At 41.1% G+C, this 17,852-nt stretch overlaps 3 protein-coding genes across 4 annotated transcripts; 1 reads left to right on the top strand and 2 right to left on the bottom strand.

The window, feature by feature from the left end:
• Positions 1–6: 6 nt before the first annotated feature.
• On the top strand, positions 7–2,181 carry LOC115673594 (ammonium transporter 2 member 5-like). Its single transcript, XM_030595807.2, has 3 exons — positions 7–851; positions 1,046–1,331; positions 1,503–2,181. Exons 1-3 carry the CDS (start codon positions 261–263, stop codon positions 2,060–2,062), a joined length of 1,437 nt encoding a protein of 478 aa, XP_030451667.2. The 5' UTR covers positions 7–260; the 3' UTR covers positions 2,063–2,181.
• A 4,546-nt stretch (positions 2,182–6,727) lies between these two features.
• Positions 6,728–11,950, bottom strand: LOC115673755 (beta-carotene isomerase D27, chloroplastic). Its single transcript, XM_030596012.2, has 7 exons — positions 11,444–11,950; positions 11,177–11,316; positions 10,647–10,739; positions 8,619–8,680; positions 8,228–8,334; positions 7,181–7,273; positions 6,728–7,014 (listed from the first exon to the last, which is right to left on the bottom strand). Exons 1-7 carry the CDS (start codon positions 11,703–11,705, stop codon positions 6,974–6,976), a joined length of 798 nt encoding a protein of 265 aa, XP_030451872.2. The 5' UTR covers positions 11,706–11,950; the 3' UTR covers positions 6,728–6,973.
• Positions 11,951–15,161: 3,211 nt separating this feature from the next.
• LOC115673756 (histone H2A variant 1) lies at positions 15,162–17,478 on the bottom strand. 2 transcript variants are annotated; one of them, XM_030596013.2, is made up of 3 exons: positions 17,317–17,478; positions 16,846–16,967; positions 15,162–15,798 (listed from the first exon to the last, which is right to left on the bottom strand). In XM_030596013.2, exons 2-3 carry the CDS (start codon positions 16,960–16,962, stop codon positions 15,502–15,504), a joined length of 414 nt encoding a protein of 137 aa, XP_030451873.1. In that variant the 5' UTR covers positions 16,963–16,967; positions 17,317–17,478; the 3' UTR covers positions 15,162–15,501. The 2 variants fall into 2 exon arrangements, with proteins under 2 accessions (XP_030451873.1, XP_056170227.1); XM_056314252.1 differs by having other exon boundaries at positions 17,294–17,460.
• Positions 17,479–17,852: the final 374 nt, after the last annotated feature.

Here is a 17,852-nt window from a genome sequence, read left to right on the forward strand (position 1 = left end):
AATTTGGTTCACTATTCACACATAGTCCAAAGGGCTTTGACAAGATTTTCACAACTTGCAATACCTAAAAGAGAATAATTAAGTAAATTTGATTGATTGTCCAGGCGTGCAACAGCTTAGCCTAGAAACGACTCACCACGCCAATCTCCGCATCCTAACTCATATATAAAGAGTAGATCCTCCTTCAAATGGAATCATCACTCCCTCAGTCCTATCAACTCCCTTTGTTTGGAGGCTGAAATCAAGAGAGAGGAGAGAGTATGAACCTCCCAGAGAACCTCATCCCCGACGGCGGGAGCCCGGAATGGATGAACAAGGCCGACAACGCTTGGCAGCTGACGGCGGCAACGCTCGTCGGCATGCAGAGCGTGCCGGGCCTCGTGATCTTGTACGGGAGCATCGTGAAGAAGAAGTGGGCCGTGAACTCGGCCTTCATGGCGCTGTACGCCTTCGCGTGCGTGCTCGTGTGCTGGGTCGGGTGGGGCTACCACATGTCCTTCGGGGACAAGGGCATCCACTTCCTGGGCATGCCCAACGTCGCGCTCGACCAGAAGTTCCTCCTCGCGCAGACCTTCAACCATTACAAGTTCCCCAACGCGAGCATGGTCTATTTCCAGTTTGTGTTCGCTGCGATCACGCTGATCCTGATCGGCGGGGCGTTGCTCGGACGAATGAACTTCCACGCGTGGATGTTGTTTGTGCCTCTTTGGTTGACCTTCTCGTACACGATCACGGCATACAGCATATGGTCCCCGGGTGGTTGGCTGTCTAAGAAGGGAATTATTGATTACTCCGGTGGTTATGTGATCCATCTTTCCTCGGGTGTGGCCGGCTTCACTGCAGCTTACTGGGTAAATGAATATCAATACCATGTCTATGATCCTCTCTTTCCACAACTGAAATAGGACAGCTAGGATTAGAATTGCACGGACCTTATTAACATATCTGATTCGAATTTAACCTTGGCAGAGCGTGGTACCTAGGCATAAAGATCCCTCGACTATGTCTGCTCATGCTTACAAAAATTATCAAATTTTCTACACAGGTAGGGCCAAGGGCGACCAAGGATAGGGAGAGGTTCCCTCCCAACAACATCCTCCTCATGCTCGCCGGGGCCGGGTTGCTGTGGATGGGATGGACCGGGTTCAATGGCGGGGATCCTTACACTGTCAGCACCGATGCGTCCATGGCCGTCCTCAACACCCACGTGTGCACGGCCACGAGCCTGCTGACATGGCTCTTGCTCGACATCCTCTTCTTTGGGAAACCCTCCGTGATCGGCGCCACCCAGGGCATGATCACCGGCCTGGTTTGCATCACTCCCGCCGCAGGTATAATGTAAAAATATCGCTTTAATTAGAAGCACAAATTTAAAAAGGGTACGGACTCTTTCTATCTACCGCGCAAACGGTAACTATAATAACCGAATCTTTTATAGCATTATCTTGAAACTCGCCATACATTAATTAGAAACAAACTTTCTTTTTGCTATGCACACACAGGAGTCGTCCAAGGTTGGGCAGCGATCCTAATGGGGATCATGTCCGGGAGCATCCCGTGGTACACCATGATGGTGCTCCACAAGAAGATATGGCTCCTAAAGCAGGTTGATGACACGATGGCTGTGTTCCACACCCATGCCGTCGCCGGCAGCCTTGGCGGCATCCTCACAGGCTTCTTTGCTGAGCCCAAGCTGAACCGCCTCTTCTACCAAGACCCCCCAAACTGGCAGAACTACATCGGCCTCGCCTACGGGGTCCAGACGGGCCACCTTGACAAAGGGTTAAGGCAGATGGGCATCCAAATTCTGGGCATTGTTTACGTGATCTTCATCAATGTGATCATGACGAGCTTCATATGTTTGGTAGTGAGGAAGATCGTGCCACTGAGGCTGGCCGAAGACGAGTTGCAAACCGGGGATGATGCGATCCACGGCGAGGAGGCCTACGCCCTGTGGGGCGATGGAGAGAAGTTCTCGTCCTCCAAGTACAATTCGGTCCACGGCATCGATGAGTTCCCGTCGGTGGTGCCTAAAGCCGGAGGGGAACTGCAAATGGCTTAATCATAAGAGATCGATCGATGACATGAGAATGAGATAAATTTGGCTACGTTCGGTCTTTTGTTTCGCTGTTTTCCTATTCTTAAGGAGCGAGAATAGAGGGAAAAGTTGACTTTGATGTACTCTAGACCATAAGTTTAATAAGAATCGAGGTCTTTTCTCTTTTCCTTTCACAAGTTTCAAGCGTTTAATATTGATTTGATTTTTCGAAGGGTTAATACCACGGAAAATCCCAAACTGATACACTCGTGGCAAATTTACTTTGACAACAAAAAATCCAAAACTTGTACATTGTGACACATTTACCTTCCGTTAAATTGGATTAATATCACGAAAAATCACAAATTGTTACATTTGTGATAAACGGAAGGGTAAAACCACAAACTAGTACACCCGCTAGCTGCTATGTGTCATTCAACTCAGAAATTTGACGAAAAAATTTAACAAAAATTAAAGGAGGGTAAATTTGTCACAGATGTACCGGTTTTGAATTTTTCGTAGTATTGACCCTTCTTTTTTTTGTTTTTTTTAATTTGCTTATTTTTAATTAAAAAATCAGATTTAGACAAAAACGACATCGTTTTAGCCACGTAGGAGAGAGAAAATAATAAATAATAATATTTTCTATTAACCAAATTGGACGGAATTAACAGAATGACTTGATTGCACGATTCCACCGAGTTAACAAGTTTAGAACTTAATTGCATTTTTTAAAAGTTTTAGGACTCAATTACACTTTCTTGGTAAGTTTTAAGATTTCTAGTGCACTTATCCCATATTTATTTGTAAACATATAACATATAGATATTTCAAATGGAACTTATATATACATAAAAGAAAAATTATTTTTAAGTACTTATTAGCAAAATATACATAATTCCAATAACTTCTCGTACATTGATCAGATATTTATTACCAAATTATGTATACGAACGAGACATACGTATCGAATGTCGATAAAAATTAGAGATGAGAAAGAATTAAATATTTTGCTATATGTATAAATGCACAGGGACATCCACCGACCAAAACGATGTTCTTGCGAGCCGACTAAGGACGTCCGAGCATTGCTCGTCAAATTTCCTTCCTTTCTCGCAGAGTCTCCACGTAACTTCATGGACAATGCGAGTTGCATTCGAATTCCCTCTCGTCTCCTTCGATCTTGTCCCGTCCATTTCGTGCTTACCAAAATCTTGCACCTGGTTGGTCGCAAGCCTCGAGTTTTTGAACCGATGTGGAGTTCTTTTCCCGCCAAAACCGGGGAGAAAGATCATCATTTCGGCTTCTTTCAGATGGAACAGGATTGAAAGATAATCTGTACGGTTAGGTGTCTGCATTTTGGGTTTCATTGTACAATATAGAGGCAGTCGGCTTTAAATTACAGACAGCATGCTTCTACATACAAGTCATGATCGTATGCTTTCAACCACAAGTGTTTTTGTTCGGGTTTCCGGTACACAGTGATTTGTTGCTCCTGTCTGAGGCTATCCTGAATCGACATTAATTTGGACACGCTTTGTAGCCCAAAAGATTGTTTTAAGGGATTCTGGGTCTCTGAATTTCAAGCTAGAAATCGATGCGGTCAGATGAATAGGAAGAACAGAAAGGCCCATTATTTATCTGGATAAGGGAGTGATGGATATCTGAAACCCTTTGTAACCCTGTGACATGGGGAGAGAAGCAAATACGCAGTTGACCATTGGCTTCTTCGCACCCGATTGCGCGAGGTCCACGAGTAAGTTTGTCTCTTAAATTGTCTTGCTCGCCTATAGCACTATCTGGTTTTGGCGGTTGATAAAATTTGAGACTGCATAAACAGATATGATAGTTAAGGAAGAGATATTTTATAAAATCACCGTGCTTAAGGATCGTCATTTGCCTGTGAATTCCCACGAGAGTGTCGACCCATGCTGAATAAGATCTGGTAGAAGTGGAGTTTGACGATTTGCAGTGATCTTTGACTAGTGTTTGATCGTGGGGGACGGAACTTGTCCCGAGAATGTAACCGAGAATATGAACAGTTTTCTAATTTTATTTGGTAGAATTGCTTGGTTTGATGATGGGAAAATGACACAAACAGTCCATGAACTTTGACCCAATGTGTAATTTGATCCATGAATTTTTAATTTGTTCAATGTAGTCCCTGAACTTTAGCCTAATGTTCAATTTGGTCCCTGAACTTTTAATTTGTTCAATGTGGTCCCTGAACTTTTAGAATATGTTCAATTTAGTCCCTGAATTATTTGAAAATGTTCAACGTAGTCCTTCCATTAATTTAAGTTCGGGGACTACATTGAACATTTTCATATAGTTCAGGGACTAAATTGAACATGTATTAAAAGTCTAGGGACCACATTGAACATATTAAAAGTTTAGGGACCAAATTGAACATTAGGCTAAAGTTCAGGGACTACATTGAACAAATTAAAAGTTTGGGGATCAAATTGCACATTAGACCAAAGTTCATGGACTGTTTGTGTCGTTATCCCTTTGATGATTGATGATTGCGTGTGACAAAACAAACTTTAGTTATCGTGGCCTTGCTGTTTTCCTATTTGACTATAAATATAAGACAAATTTTACTCATCATTTACATTTTGGGAATCTTAAGTGCTAGAGAAAATGCGTGGCTCGTCACTCGTGGTCATGGCTCCTAGTCATTTCTCAATTGGCAACTGTTCTTCAGTGTGCTTTCATATGTTTTAGCAGAGCAGCAGCAAATAGGTGCTGAATGGGATTAGTGGTGAAGACCTATGAAGCAACTTGCAGTAGATTGTGTGGCACCAAAGGAAATTTGTTTATGGATTTGTGACCCTAAACTCCTTTCTCGCACAATTTTTAATCTCATAGTTATTTTCTAATGTGATCGGTGGCATCCCAGTGCACAACGCTCCCCGCACTGTGAGGTCTGGGAAGAAGTTGATGTATGCAACCTTACCCCTGGTTTCTCAGTGAGGCTGTTTCCTGACATGAACCTGTGAACTCAGGCCACTATGGAATAAATTTTTACCCCTACAGCAAGGCTTGCGCTCCAGTTATTTTACAATGTGATAAGTGGGAAAAATTCCATTTGTTGAGGAAGGCAGAGTTTGTATCTAGCAAACTCAGAATAGCATGATATGATGCCGCATAGTTGTTGATATCTGAGAAGAACGTTTATGTCTTTGTGAAGGGAATGACTAAACATGGTAATTCGTCTTAGATAGTAATCTGCTTCCTGCTACACGGTGTGACTCTCTTGTCTTTTTTTCCTTCATAACATGAATCTTCCCTGCTCATCTTTTAATTCTAGTGCACGTCATGCCCCCTCTGTTTCTGCTGCCTCACAGTTAAATCATCGAAGACGGTTTCAAAACCTCATTATTGAAAAGATCCACTTACAGCTGAATTTGTTAGTGGTTGAAAGTGGGTTGGATCACTCGGTCACTCTCTCATTGAGACAGAAAAGACTGCTTAAGAATCTTAGCAAGGTCTTTTGACACAGCTTATGAAAGGTGGGAGACATGGATGGTCCACTTGCTGATCTTGAACCCTACACCAGCTCTTCGGTCAAAACACTCAGCTTTCAGAAAGAAGCTGATTGGTTTTCCTAGAAAAAGTCATCATGAAAGCCAGGCTATGATAGTATCAAGTCCGTTCTTGACTCAATCACTCGAAGAAAATTCTGGAGGATATATTTGAGTCTTTCACCCGGTCGAGTCTCCAAGTGGTGGGAGGATCTGGTTTGCAGATGTTCTTATATCTGAGGATCTGTCAAATTCAAAACCTACTTTCTGTTTTTGGCTTCGTCTATGTAATGTGGTTGCTTAATCAACGTACATATCTTTTTTTACCAGAAATCATATGTTGTTTTGGTTATTCACAATCTTTATGATTATCTTACCGCTGTAGCCTTTTATACCAGAGTCAAGAGCAAAGAAGTAATTGCCCCACAAAACATTAACCTCATGTTTCAGATACATGCAGAAGAACAGATTTTAAACTTGCAATTGCTTGCTAAAAAGGGAAATTCCCTATGATATTGTGAGGGATACTATTGGAACATAAATGATTAAATTGGATTTCACGGTAAATTTTGAAACTTATTACAGCTAATGAGAGTCAGTAAAACAACATGCTTACTGAGCTTGGAGTCGGGAGAAGATCCGATGATAGAAATTCCCAAAGGATGGCCAAGCACTCAAACTCGCTCCTATGGTGAATTTCAATTCTCAGGTGCCTTTCTCATATTTTCTGTTAATGCTGAGAAAGAAAAGGTCTCATCTTTTGTCGAGTTTTCTTTTCACTTTTTTGTTTTGCTATGTTACCATAATAAAAAACAATTTATCTGGCTCCAGTTATTGCTGGGAATCAAGATAGGCTGGGCAACATATTCAGGAGGGGAATGTTGAACTTTTACTGATCGGAATTAAGTTTTTAATTCTTTTCTCCTGGAGATTTGATGAAATTTGGAACTCGGCTGGAAAAATCATTTTATAAGCTATCATTTCTACAGTTAAAAAACTTTGATGTAACTATTGCTACATCAAATTTGCTCGATAGAGTCCCATTATGATGACCAGTGGAAGTTGTTGATCCACCGTGTATGTGGCTGACTCCACTTGAATATCTCCTGCATGTCCTTAAACTTGGTTAGTATGATTGATGAAGAAACCTGGACTCTATTGCTTTGCAGCTTGGTAATGTGTGCCTTACTGAAATAGCTTTTACACTGCAAGAGTATACCTCTATAAACATGGTGATAGGCATATCTTGACATATTTGGATATATAATTTCTTGGGTAATAAATGTAACGAACAACTAAAAGGGAAAATAAATCTTGGCTAGGCCTTTGTATATCCACTACAAAGAATTATTTGGGTCCAAGTTTGGTAATGGAACTGTCCATCATTCCCCTTCTCTGTCTCTCTGCATCAACTGGTGCATTTTTCACTGTGCTTTTGCTTTGCCTTGCCTGCATGATTAACATGCTTAAGGTTAGAACCTGCATTCTTAAATGTACCTATTTTACGAGTCTGTTTTCACAGTAAAAAGAACGAGGAAACTAGTGTATCTCCATGCAATTGTTCATTTGGTGTTGCGTATGCCTAGAGAAGTGAGTTATTGTTTTGAGTCATTACATAATTTAAAGCATGGCTGTTTAAATGCTGGATCATCACTTATCGCTGGCGGATCTTGCCCAAATACCATCTGGCAACTCATGTCATCAAAATCTGCAAATTAAGTTGTATTCTAATATCAGCACCAGTCAAGAATAAACATATCCACACATGCGCACACGGGTGCATATGTCAACATATATGCTCATCAATGTTCTGCTACTTTGCCCGTGGTTTTCTCCAAATCACTATGTATAAATAACTCTACACTTAATGATAAATGATTGGCTCATGGAAATTAGAAGTCTTTGATTTCTTTTCTTTACTATATTGAGGAAATTTAGGTGGAGCTGTAACATTGACAAGACAGGCTACGAATGATTGGCTTCATGGAATTACACGAGTTTCAGTGCCTTTAAATTAACGTAGTGGATTTCACTGCACGAATTTATCATTTTACATATTAAACTCACAGGCAAAGATCCAAGAATTGATCCCTTGATTTAATTTCTATGTACCTGAGATGGGATGTCTATACCTGAAGTTTTTGCACCCTGAGTGGTTCATATATGGGACCCTCCAATGACATGATACCATGGCCTCCCACATTGTAGTGCAGGTACTGTTACTCTTCATATTATGATGTCTTTTCCTCATTAGTTTACTAATGCAGGAGTCTTATGGCAATTTTTTAATTAAATGGTACTAGAGTATGTTCCCTTGTGCTGATTTTCTTCGGGTGATATGATATCAGTGTGCTACTAGTAATTGTGGACCTCAGTATGGATGATAGGCGGTTAAGCCTTCCATCCATGAAAAAAAAAATATGACATCAATGTGTATATGTACTCAAACCGTTTTCTATCTGTCATGGAAACTCACTTGTGAGTTCTATTCATCAGCTGAGAAAATGCAACGGCTTCATCTACTAGGAATGTTTATGCAGCCTTAGTTTAACACAGGAAGGCATGCGCTTATAATTAACTGCTTTTGGGCAGTAACATTGTAAACTGAACATAATCACATCCTGTTTTTTTCAATTGTGCCGATCTAGAAAGAAATACTTACTTGGCACCATGTTGACTGGCACTCCTAGGGAGTCTTTGATAAATGTTTGGCAAGGCATTTTACAGAGATTAAGGCACATTCCCACACAGTTGGTTTCTTCCAAAAACCTGCCAGGTAAAGAAAGGTGAAATTATTTCCTCTTTTTTCTTTTCTCGATTGGGTGATGTAAGGCTTATGCAAAGTTTGCATGATTCTGACAATGGATATGATTAGTGGGTTACGACGGAGATGATTCGGGCCATCATCGTGATTAGAACAAAGTGTCCGTGAGGCACAATCATTGGAGCAGATTATTTTAATGCTGAAGTGTGTCTCGTGTTGCTAATTGCTATAACGAGTCAGCTTAAATCTCTGCAGAAGTAGATATTAAAGGGTGAAAGTAGAATTTCACCTGCACTTCTTTATGTGGACGACATTCTTTTCTCTTCTTCCATCGAGCTCTGATTCTCTCACCTGATTTCAATAGGAAAATGATGAGATTGCCGCCTCCTGACACGATTCATAAACCATTATTTTTGTGCCAAATGCTTTCTCTTGGATTAGCTGCATGTTTCCATGTGTAAATTCGCACTGAATGAAGACTCATCACATACTATTCATTAAGCACTTTAATTCCGTCCTGATTTAATTTTTCATTTCCATACTTGAGTGCTGTTTACCTATATGTTGCACTCTCAAATGGGTCAATGAGGACCCTACACGCACACACTTCACTGATGGATCAGATATTCCTGAAGTATTTGCTTCCTCTGAGGCAAAACATTTAACAGCCTGATGTAGAATTCAAAACATGATTTAGGTAAAACACACGCATGGAAACAACATTTCTTGTGGCGAGTTTTTATATGCTTCTTCAAACTCATCCACCTCTAGACCCTCAAAATTTAATGAATTTACATTTGAGTGACGATGGTCAGTGGCCACTCTTAACTTAGGTTGATCAGGTTCATGGCCTAGACATGAAGCAACCGGGTCACTCCTACTCTACTCTCACTTTTAGAAACATCCAGAGACTTCTGTGTCTTCCTCTGCTTCTTCTTCTTCTTCTTCCTCTCTCTCTCTCTCTCTCTCTCTCTGAAGAATTAAGTTGGCTAAGTCTCATTCATGCCTTATTTTTTTATCTCTAGGAGTGTATGGTTGTCATGCAAGAATGGAGGACTTGCAAGGGAGATGCCTGACAAACAGCGAGCAATGTGAAAAGAATTTGCGGCTTCAAAGAGAGGCGTCCAAGGTGGTACTCCATATTCATGCACTTTGCCTCATTAATTCCTTGTTGTTAATAAGGACAAACTATAGGAAAACACCATAATTTACTCAGTGGCAGGAAAATAAAGTTCGAAGCGTTGAAAACTTTCTTGGCCAAAATTTTATATTGCTGGGTCGGCCACTTCATGCAGTCAAAAAGGTGTGGATCCATGATTGTTGCTACCGTTCATGGCAGAATTCATTTGGCTGACCAGCTATAGGGTGCAGGGCACATAAAATAAAGGGTGGTTTGCAAATTGTGTACTTTCCTTTCTAATGCCTAAGGTGTGCATAATCAAAATGAATAGGCTTATAACTTTTAGGGGGAACCTAAATCAATACACGTCCTAGGGTTGGTGAACATTTTTCTTTGTGCAAATTGATGCCATCTCCCGCGAATCGGGAGAGGCTCCGGAGAGAAGAGTCGAATCGTGCATCTCTCGCGATTGCCAATGTGGATCCACAACCACCATGTTCTCGCTCCATGGGTCATGCGAGTGGTGCTTAGACCAGGTGATAAGTCCACAAGGGTGGATCATGTTTAAGAATCACTTAAAAAGAACTCTTCCATCCAATATGGGACTTGTGGTTTCACAAATTCCTCTACTTAAATCACTATGTCCCGGTCAGTATCGACCCTCCTATTTGATTAGTGATTCTGTCCATGCTCTTATGCCACCAAGCTTCCAAAATGATAACTATCCCATAAGCTGGTGACTCATTTGAGTGATGGATTGCAATTATGAATCGTTCGAATTGTCTCCCTCATCCAAATGTTAACACCGAGGTAGCGAAAATGCATGATGTATCTTGAAATTTGACTCATACATCATATCCTCTATTAGTACGGGTATTCCACATTCAACATGTACTAAACTACTAATTATCTCAAGGACTAAATCTTTCATAGATCAATTTAGTATAGCTAGCTTCATTGACAAACCAAAACTCAATGTTAACTGCACCTTCTGACCCTTGATTTGGGACTGCATGATGTTAAAATTGCAAAGTGCTACCGTATCTTCCATAACGACGTGTGCCCTTACTTTTTGTAGCCCCATAAAATGAACAAAGATTAAAAGAAAAAAAGGAGAATAAAGGACGGCAGCAATAGATAACTTGATCGTAAGTCATAAATTAATAATAAAAAATTAATAACGATGACTTCCCTTACCTCGCATTTTCCGACCAACCAAGAGAAAAACACAGTGGTGAAGGCAGCAAAGTATTCCCGGGTGAATTTAGACTGAGGCAGCAATGTCCTTATCTGCACTCGATTATACCAAGAAAGAAGAAGGGTTAAGGAGAAAAATACAGATATGACTAATTGGGGTACCTATCAAAACTAATAAAATAAGGTAATCTTTGTTCCTTTTCGTTATGTCGTTCGTACTCAAGGTGGCGTTATATCTGAGGCACCAAAGGATCTCACCGTGTCGGCATCTTTCAGTGATACAAAACCCAGAATTTAACTTGGTGAATTCTTGATAATAGTGCATGTGTAGTTCAGGTAGCTTATATGCGTAGCATTTGCATCTACAAGAGTTTGCTTTCATCGTTGAGTTTCATGTAATATGATGCGGTCATTCGGCTTGTCTCTGCATTTTTTTTTTTCTGTTTTTACTTGTTTAATCTTGTGAGAAGAAAGCAAATAGGTAGCACAAGAAAACAAAAGGAGATAAAACACAAGCGACGTGAACTTGCCATATTCAGGATTGGCCTCGGGAAGGCTCTTTCGAGAGCTGAGATGACGAGTTCGCGCTGCTCCGTCGGATTGAAGCTCCGGTACGCGGCTGAGGCCGCCTCCACCAAGCCCTCATACCCGCTCTTTTTGTTCCTAATACCTGCAAAAAGCAATCAGTACATATTTTGCTCATATCACAACGCTTTCTTCCCTTCATCGTTCCCTCATGAACTGAAAACGAAAAGTTTTATTTTCACCCGACATATATATCTATCCGAAATACCAACCTATAGCGGCTTGAACGCTTCGAGAGAGATGATTAGTGGCCACGAGATCGAACCAGTTGTCTTTGTACTTAGTAACAATGGCATCTTCTTCCAGCCTTATCGTCGTCGTCGCCTTCTCCACGATTTCCGCTATTTTCCCGGCGGGGCTCGTCAAGACGGCAAGAACCGGAGAACGCAGAGGCTTTTTAGTGCGTCGGCAGTGAGGGCGATCGCGGGCCGGCATAAAAGGGCTCATGCTCTGATGAAGGAGCCTTGCTTCCATGACTGGCTACCACGCTGAGAGATGGAGAACAAAGGAAGATAACAAGGGCCTTGTGCGTGATGTTTGTGCATGGACAGGGTGGTTTTATATATGTATATATACCAAAGTCCGGATTAGAGAGAGACTGAACTTTCAGGACTGGCGGGTGGAGTTTTGGAGTTTTGCGAGCATTAGATTCTCCACCGTAGCATCCACAGAACCCACGAAAGATGCTTTCGTTTCTTCTTTGTTTTTCTTGTGAATGCAAGGAATTGTTGGTATCTGAAATGTAACTTTCTGTTCTTGCGAAATGGGCTGTTTTTATAGCAAAGAAAAGGACCTCTTCCTGCTGGAGAGAGAGAGATTGAGAGAAGATCAGGAGGTGTCTTTTCACTTAAGCTATTATTTATTAAGAATGTTCTATGGTTGGTGACGATGAACATGAGGGATCTATTGTAGCCGAAACTGTCATCACAGCAGTTCCTAAATACCAAAGTGCTTATTATAAGAGCAACCAATTTGTCATATTAAAAGGTGACGTGAGTTCCAGCCTAACACGTAGTTTTTGACCAGATGTCATGGACCCCTGCATGATGTTACCGACTCCCTCTCGAGCAAGATAGGTACTTTTTATCTTCTATTGAACTCGTTCTAATAAAGACTAGCCACTCCTTGTTGGATACAGGTTGAGGGTCTAGCATCCTCCATTGTGTCAAATGAGGGTCCGATAACCCTTGCCGGATCTAGAGAGATAAAGAGAAGCCAGGGGCATCCCCGCCCCTTGTAAACACGGCAGGCTCGGCGTGATCCTTGCTATGGTGACTTAGCGAGGGGTCAACCGACATTGGTCGGGGCAAGGCACACCATGAAGGGCGCTCGTTGCAACTCTTGTTGGGGTTGGCCATCCGCGAGAGGGTAGTGGTGGTCGAACGGAAGTAAAAACTCTCTCTCCACTCCCCCTATTCAGAATGTGTATAAATAATGAAAGTTAGAGGATTAAGGCGCCATTTGTTTCGCACAAAATGAATAATTTCGAATACATTTTCCTAAAAATGATAGATAGTATCACTTATGAAACAATTCATAATTAAGATTTCTAATCATTAAATTAATATGTTCAACTTCATATTGTATAAGGACTTTTTAGACAAAAGTTCAAGATTTAAACCCTACTCCGAATTTTGCTTTATAGCATAAAAGACTAATTTTTGAAATTAATCTCATTTCCTAAAGTTCAAAGTAATTGTGTACACAGAAAATACATTTATCAACTATCGATCTTGATCGAACATATCTACTCTCCATAGTATCAAGCTCAAACTTGAAACGTCGAGCTTTGTGCTCGATTGAGTCAAATTGAGCACATATAGAGTTTCGACTTTTGAAATTACTTTGCACGTATGTAAGTATCAACTCGACAGGACTCAACTTACTCTTGAATTTATACAATGAAGTTGTTGTAGGGTTCATCAATGGTAACAACGCAGCGGAATATAGAACCCTAGATAGGATCCATGTGTATATTGAAATCGAAAAGGAATTTCAAAACATACCTTTTGCAGATCGAAGATAAATTGACAACCGATTGTGTTTGGATTAGCGCCCCAAGTGTTGCGCCTCTACCGGTATCCACACACACGAACGGAATTCTCCAACGATCCACGTGCTAGCGAAAGATCTTGAAGTTCCTTTTTCTTGAACGCCGAATAGAGAACGATTCTCTATCTTAGAGTTTCTCTTGGAGGCACTATCTCTAGGGTTTTCCGTTCCTTGGAGGCATGAGACTCTCTCACTATCTATATATATATAGCCTCATAGGAAACCCTAATTAAAAGAAGTGGGCCGGGCTATTTGGGCCCCCCAAACTATCCACCTCCAATCGTACACATAACGTTATCTCATAACGCGCATCTTAAGCATATAAAATATGGGGCATGAATAGGTTAAATATAAAATCACTGCAGTAGATTATGCAGAGAATCCACTAATTAATTGAGCGTCTACACATTTATTTTCCTTTTCGAGTGCTTTTATTATTCGATCAAATCAATCACGTATCCAGAAACGATGAGACTTGCATCGAGTCTCGCCAAAATATGCATGCCGCATATCCTTGTTGATTCTGTTCGCGACACTATCGTAGCACAATGGTTTTTGGATGCGTGTACACACGATCATGATCGAACCAATGCTTAACCATTCGAAACTAATTAAACCCAAATTTGCTCCTTAGGAAAAAATCAACTCCTAGAGCGCCTGTTCTGGCAATAAACTTTGTTTAAAGCAATGCTTAATTGCATGGCTATGGTCGGTATCTTTTCTGGTTATTTGTCGGAGAGACATCATGGTTGGCTGGAAAAGATTCCTTAAAGACAGACTTTGCTGTTTGCTATCTTAGCTTCGTCGAAGGACAAGACCAATGGAATTCTTCTGCATTTCGGCATCTAATTATTGAAACGAGGATCTGGTTCCGTTTTGTCATCATGTGCTCCAAGTTTACACGGGAAATAGAAAGCCCTCTAGGTCACGTTTGGCGCGTTGCCGTGATAAAATCAGTGAAGAAACTCGAAATTAGGCGGTCCGCCAAAATGATTAGGCATTTAATTTCCGTATCTAGAAAACAGGAAGAAAAAAATTAATTTAATATTAGGGAAGGGAGATATGGACATTAAACCTATTTTAGGCATAATTCCCTAAAAAAAAACTCCAACTTTAAATCTAACTTCGGTTTTGCCCTGAATCTTTTTTTTCTAAAAAAATCACAAACTTTGAATATAATCTCCAATCTGCCCACTATCCAAAATCCGACACTAGCAGATGCGGGTTCTGATAATGAAACTTTAACTAATCCTAATTGATAATTTTGAGGAAACTAGTGGCAATTTTTGAACGTGAGGTAGATTTGAGACTTATGATGAAAATTATGATTGTTTATATTAAGGAAAAGTTCAAGACAAAATCGGGATTATACCTGAAGTTGAGAGTTTTTTAAAGAAAATAAACCAATTTTATTACATACCCATCTTTTAAACGTGTTGCGTGATGCATTTATATAATCATGAAATGACCTCCCAAATTGCTGTTAGCAGAATAAAATGACACACGTGCGACATGATCTCTACGACAAGACGAGAGGCATATCTCCTAGACAGGTAACTCGCCAGCTGTTGCCACCGCATGAAGATCCCACATTCGTACCATCTATTTCCATGTTCATTTTTCCATCAAGTTTAGCCTAAAACTAAGCTTTATACTTTCGGTTAAAAAAATAATCATGAAACCATTTGGTTGTCTCGGTCTCGTGAGGTGTAATGGTAGGCTCTTGGCTGACTCAACTGTAAACATATTATAAAAAGCTTACTGATGAACTATATGTGGTCATTTACCCATCGATCTTCCCTTCCATTCCCTTCCTCCAAATCATGTAAATTGAGATACGACAGCAGAAACATAACGGCCCAATCCAACACTAGGGGATAAAAGGGCGAAGTTCATTGCTGTGCTATTTAATGTGCGGAGACAGATGAACAGGCGTTACCTAAACAGAAGGCAAAGTTAGAGACCATCTTGAGTTGATACAACTAATGAAGACACTGAACACGGATGGGGTCGGTTTGTTGAGAATAACAAACATCGAACGATTACCAGTATCACAAATTAAACATCATTCTGACATAAACCTAGCTATTAAAAGCACCAAGGACCTCGTCTAAAACTAAAGCTACACATAATCCACATATCAGAACAACAAGCAGATAAAACCCAGTTAAGAGAAGATGATGTTGATGTTGATGTTGATGGGGATTTTAGTTCCAATTCAATCCTTGGTGGTTTTGTTGATCAGGGACTTGTGGATGTGAGGGATGACGCCGCCTCCCGCAATGGTTCCCTTGATGAGAGTGTCGAGCTCTTCATCCCCCCGGATGGCCAGCTGTAGATGCCGCGGGGTTATCCTCTTCACCTTCAGGTCTTTGCTTGCATTGCCTGCAAGCTCGAGCACCTCGGCTGTCAGGTACTCCAGAATGGATGCCAAGTACACGGCCGCTGTCGCCCCAACACGGCCGTTTGCGGAGATCCTTGTCTTGAGGTGCCGGTGAATCCGACCCACAGGAAACTGATCTCAAGCAAACAAAACCCAGAACAGGTTACTCGACCAAGAAGGTTAATTGCAATCAACGTGCATATTTATGGTGAGAGCAAAAGGGTTGATTATAATTATTAGCTCTTCTAAGACATCAAAAGGCATTCTATCAGTATTATGCATGAAATGATTCTCAATTGCAGCTAAAATGAAATGCAAGTAGAACCAAACCTTTTAAGATGGTACTATACCACTGTCAATACTTAAGAGAAAACCTCTATTACTTTCTAGTGAAACATGTTAAGCATAGTTGCGAGACATAGTGGCCAAGCAACTCTTCCATCTCTTCGAGATCCTTTTCTTTCACATCCATCCACTAATTATGAGACAAATTATAAACAGTTCCAACATACTTAAGTAGCATTAAGCAGTGAAATAAACCGAATCAGATGAATGACTACTACCTAGCTTCACACATTTTGCCAGCTCAGCAATCAAAAGCATAAAGAGAAGAAGAAGAAAAAATGCTCCAACAATGCAATCTTCCAGTAGATCTCCTAAAAGATAAAACGAGTAAACATCACCCGCCTGAAACAATTTCTACCTAATCAGAGTATGAACATACTCAAGATAACATATACACTAATATTGCTACAACCCAATCCATTACTAGATGAAAACTCATCACCTAGGCTCGCGGTCCTGTGGATTTCCACCCACCATGCAAATCAAGATATTCTGAAGTTCAAAAAACCCTGTAATTCATCAACCACATGTAAACTCTAAGGTTGTTTACACGAATCGAACACTCCCCGACACCCAAGTTCCCAACTTTATCTCATATAAGATTGGACAAGGGTGCGCTTATGAGAAATCTAAAGAATCAAACACTTTTAATCATCCCTCATTAGCGCGCTAATGGGGCCCCTTCAATTCTGTAAAAGCTTCGACCTTTTTCCACTAACGTACATAAAATCTGATGCTCCACCACTTATTACAGAAAACCAACAAAAACTACTAACCACTATCAAGGAAGATCCAAAAACATGATTTTTTTTATACAAAAAAGGAGAAATTTACCTGAATACCAGCACGAGATGAGCGAGAGATGGGACGCTTCTTGTCCTTGTCCTTGTCCTTGCTCGCGGCCGCCGTGGTCTTTGCAGCTACGAGCCCCTTTCCACCTTTCCCCGCCATGTTCTCTGCCCACGAGAAAAAAGAAGAACGAAAACGCGAAATTCCCTTCAATCTCATGCCACTCGAACCAAAAGATCAAATTTTGACCCAAGAAAAAAAAAAACCAAAAGATCAAACGAAATTACGAAATTATGAGCATCCTTGAACGAATAGCCTCGAAGATCTCTCAAATGGACGAGCTCTCCAAGTGGGAAAGACCAAAAAGCGAAGAGATAAACCGCTCGAACACCATTTTCGAAAAAAAGAAAAACAAACGCGGAAGGCAGATGCAAGAAAGACGTGGGGTGTTGACGAAATTTCGAAGCTTTGAGCTGCGAGTACACGGACCAACCAAGAGCGAAGAAGAGATCTGACCGGAGAGCGCCGGAGGAGGAGAGATCTGAACCGAGGGAGGCTCGCCGGAGAGCGGAGAGCGAAAGGGCGATATGGTGAGAAGGAAGAATGAGCAGATGGAAGGAGGGAATGCGTTCTGTGGAAGCTTTTTGACGAGTGTTTTTGAATCGGGCCGAAACCGGGCTTGGCGGGTCAGTTTGGGTGGGAAAAAACCCATTTTCGCGAATTTTTGAAAATTTTTTACCTCCACCGGTTCTGATTTTACCGAACGCTCCCTGCGAGTTCGTCCGAATGACGGTTATGCCATTCCTTGTGTCTCGCTCCATATCGGTCACTGGGCCAAAGGCGGGGCCGCGAATGGGCCGGGCCCATGATTCCAAGTAAACCGAGCCCGAGCTTCTCGGGCCGTGTGTTTGTAATTTACGAATTGATTCGGATCCTTTTTGGGCCGATCCCAAGAGAAAACCGGGGTCGAACATGCACATCCTTGCTGCATCATTCACGTATTAATTCATAAAGTAATCCCTTAAAAATCTCAATCAAACAATATAGTATAT

Source organism: Syzygium oleosum, unplaced genomic scaffold (assembly GCF_021117445.2).
Source record: "Syzygium oleosum isolate NSW1041296 unplaced genomic scaffold, Sole_v2.1 Sole_v2.09, whole genome shotgun sequence".
Lineage (NCBI taxonomy): Eukaryota > Viridiplantae > Streptophyta > Magnoliopsida > Myrtales > Myrtaceae > Syzygium > Syzygium oleosum.

Coding starts and splice junctions, on each gene's coding strand:
- LOC115673755 (XM_030596012.2), bottom strand. CDS start 11,705: ATGGAAGCAAGGCTCCTTCATCAGAGCATGAGCCCTTTTATGCCGGCC. Junction 11,317..11,443: donor AAGCGTTCAAGCCGCTATAG/GTTGGTATTTCG, acceptor TGCTTTTTGCAG/GTATTAGGAACAAAAAGAGC. Junction 7,015..7,180: donor ACAGCCATGCTTTAAATTAT/GTAATGACTCAA, acceptor TTAATCATGCAG/GCAAGGCAAAGCAAAAGCAC.
- LOC115673594 (XM_030595807.2), top strand. CDS start 261: ATGAACCTCCCAGAGAACCTCATCCCCGACGGCGGGAGCCCGGAATGG. Junction 852..1,045: donor GCTTCACTGCAGCTTACTGG/GTAAATGAATAT, acceptor TTTTCTACACAG/GTAGGGCCAAGGGCGACCAA. Junction 1,332..1,502: donor TTGCATCACTCCCGCCGCAG/GTATAATGTAAA, acceptor ATGCACACACAG/GAGTCGTCCAAGGTTGGGCA.
- LOC115673756 (XM_030596013.2), bottom strand. CDS start 16,962: ATGGCGGGGAAAGGTGGAAAGGGGCTCGTAGCTGCAAAGACCACGGCG. Junction 15,799..16,845: donor CATCTCGTGCTGGTATTCAG/GTAAATTTCTCC, acceptor GCTTGAGATCAG/TTTCCTGTGGGTCGGATTCA.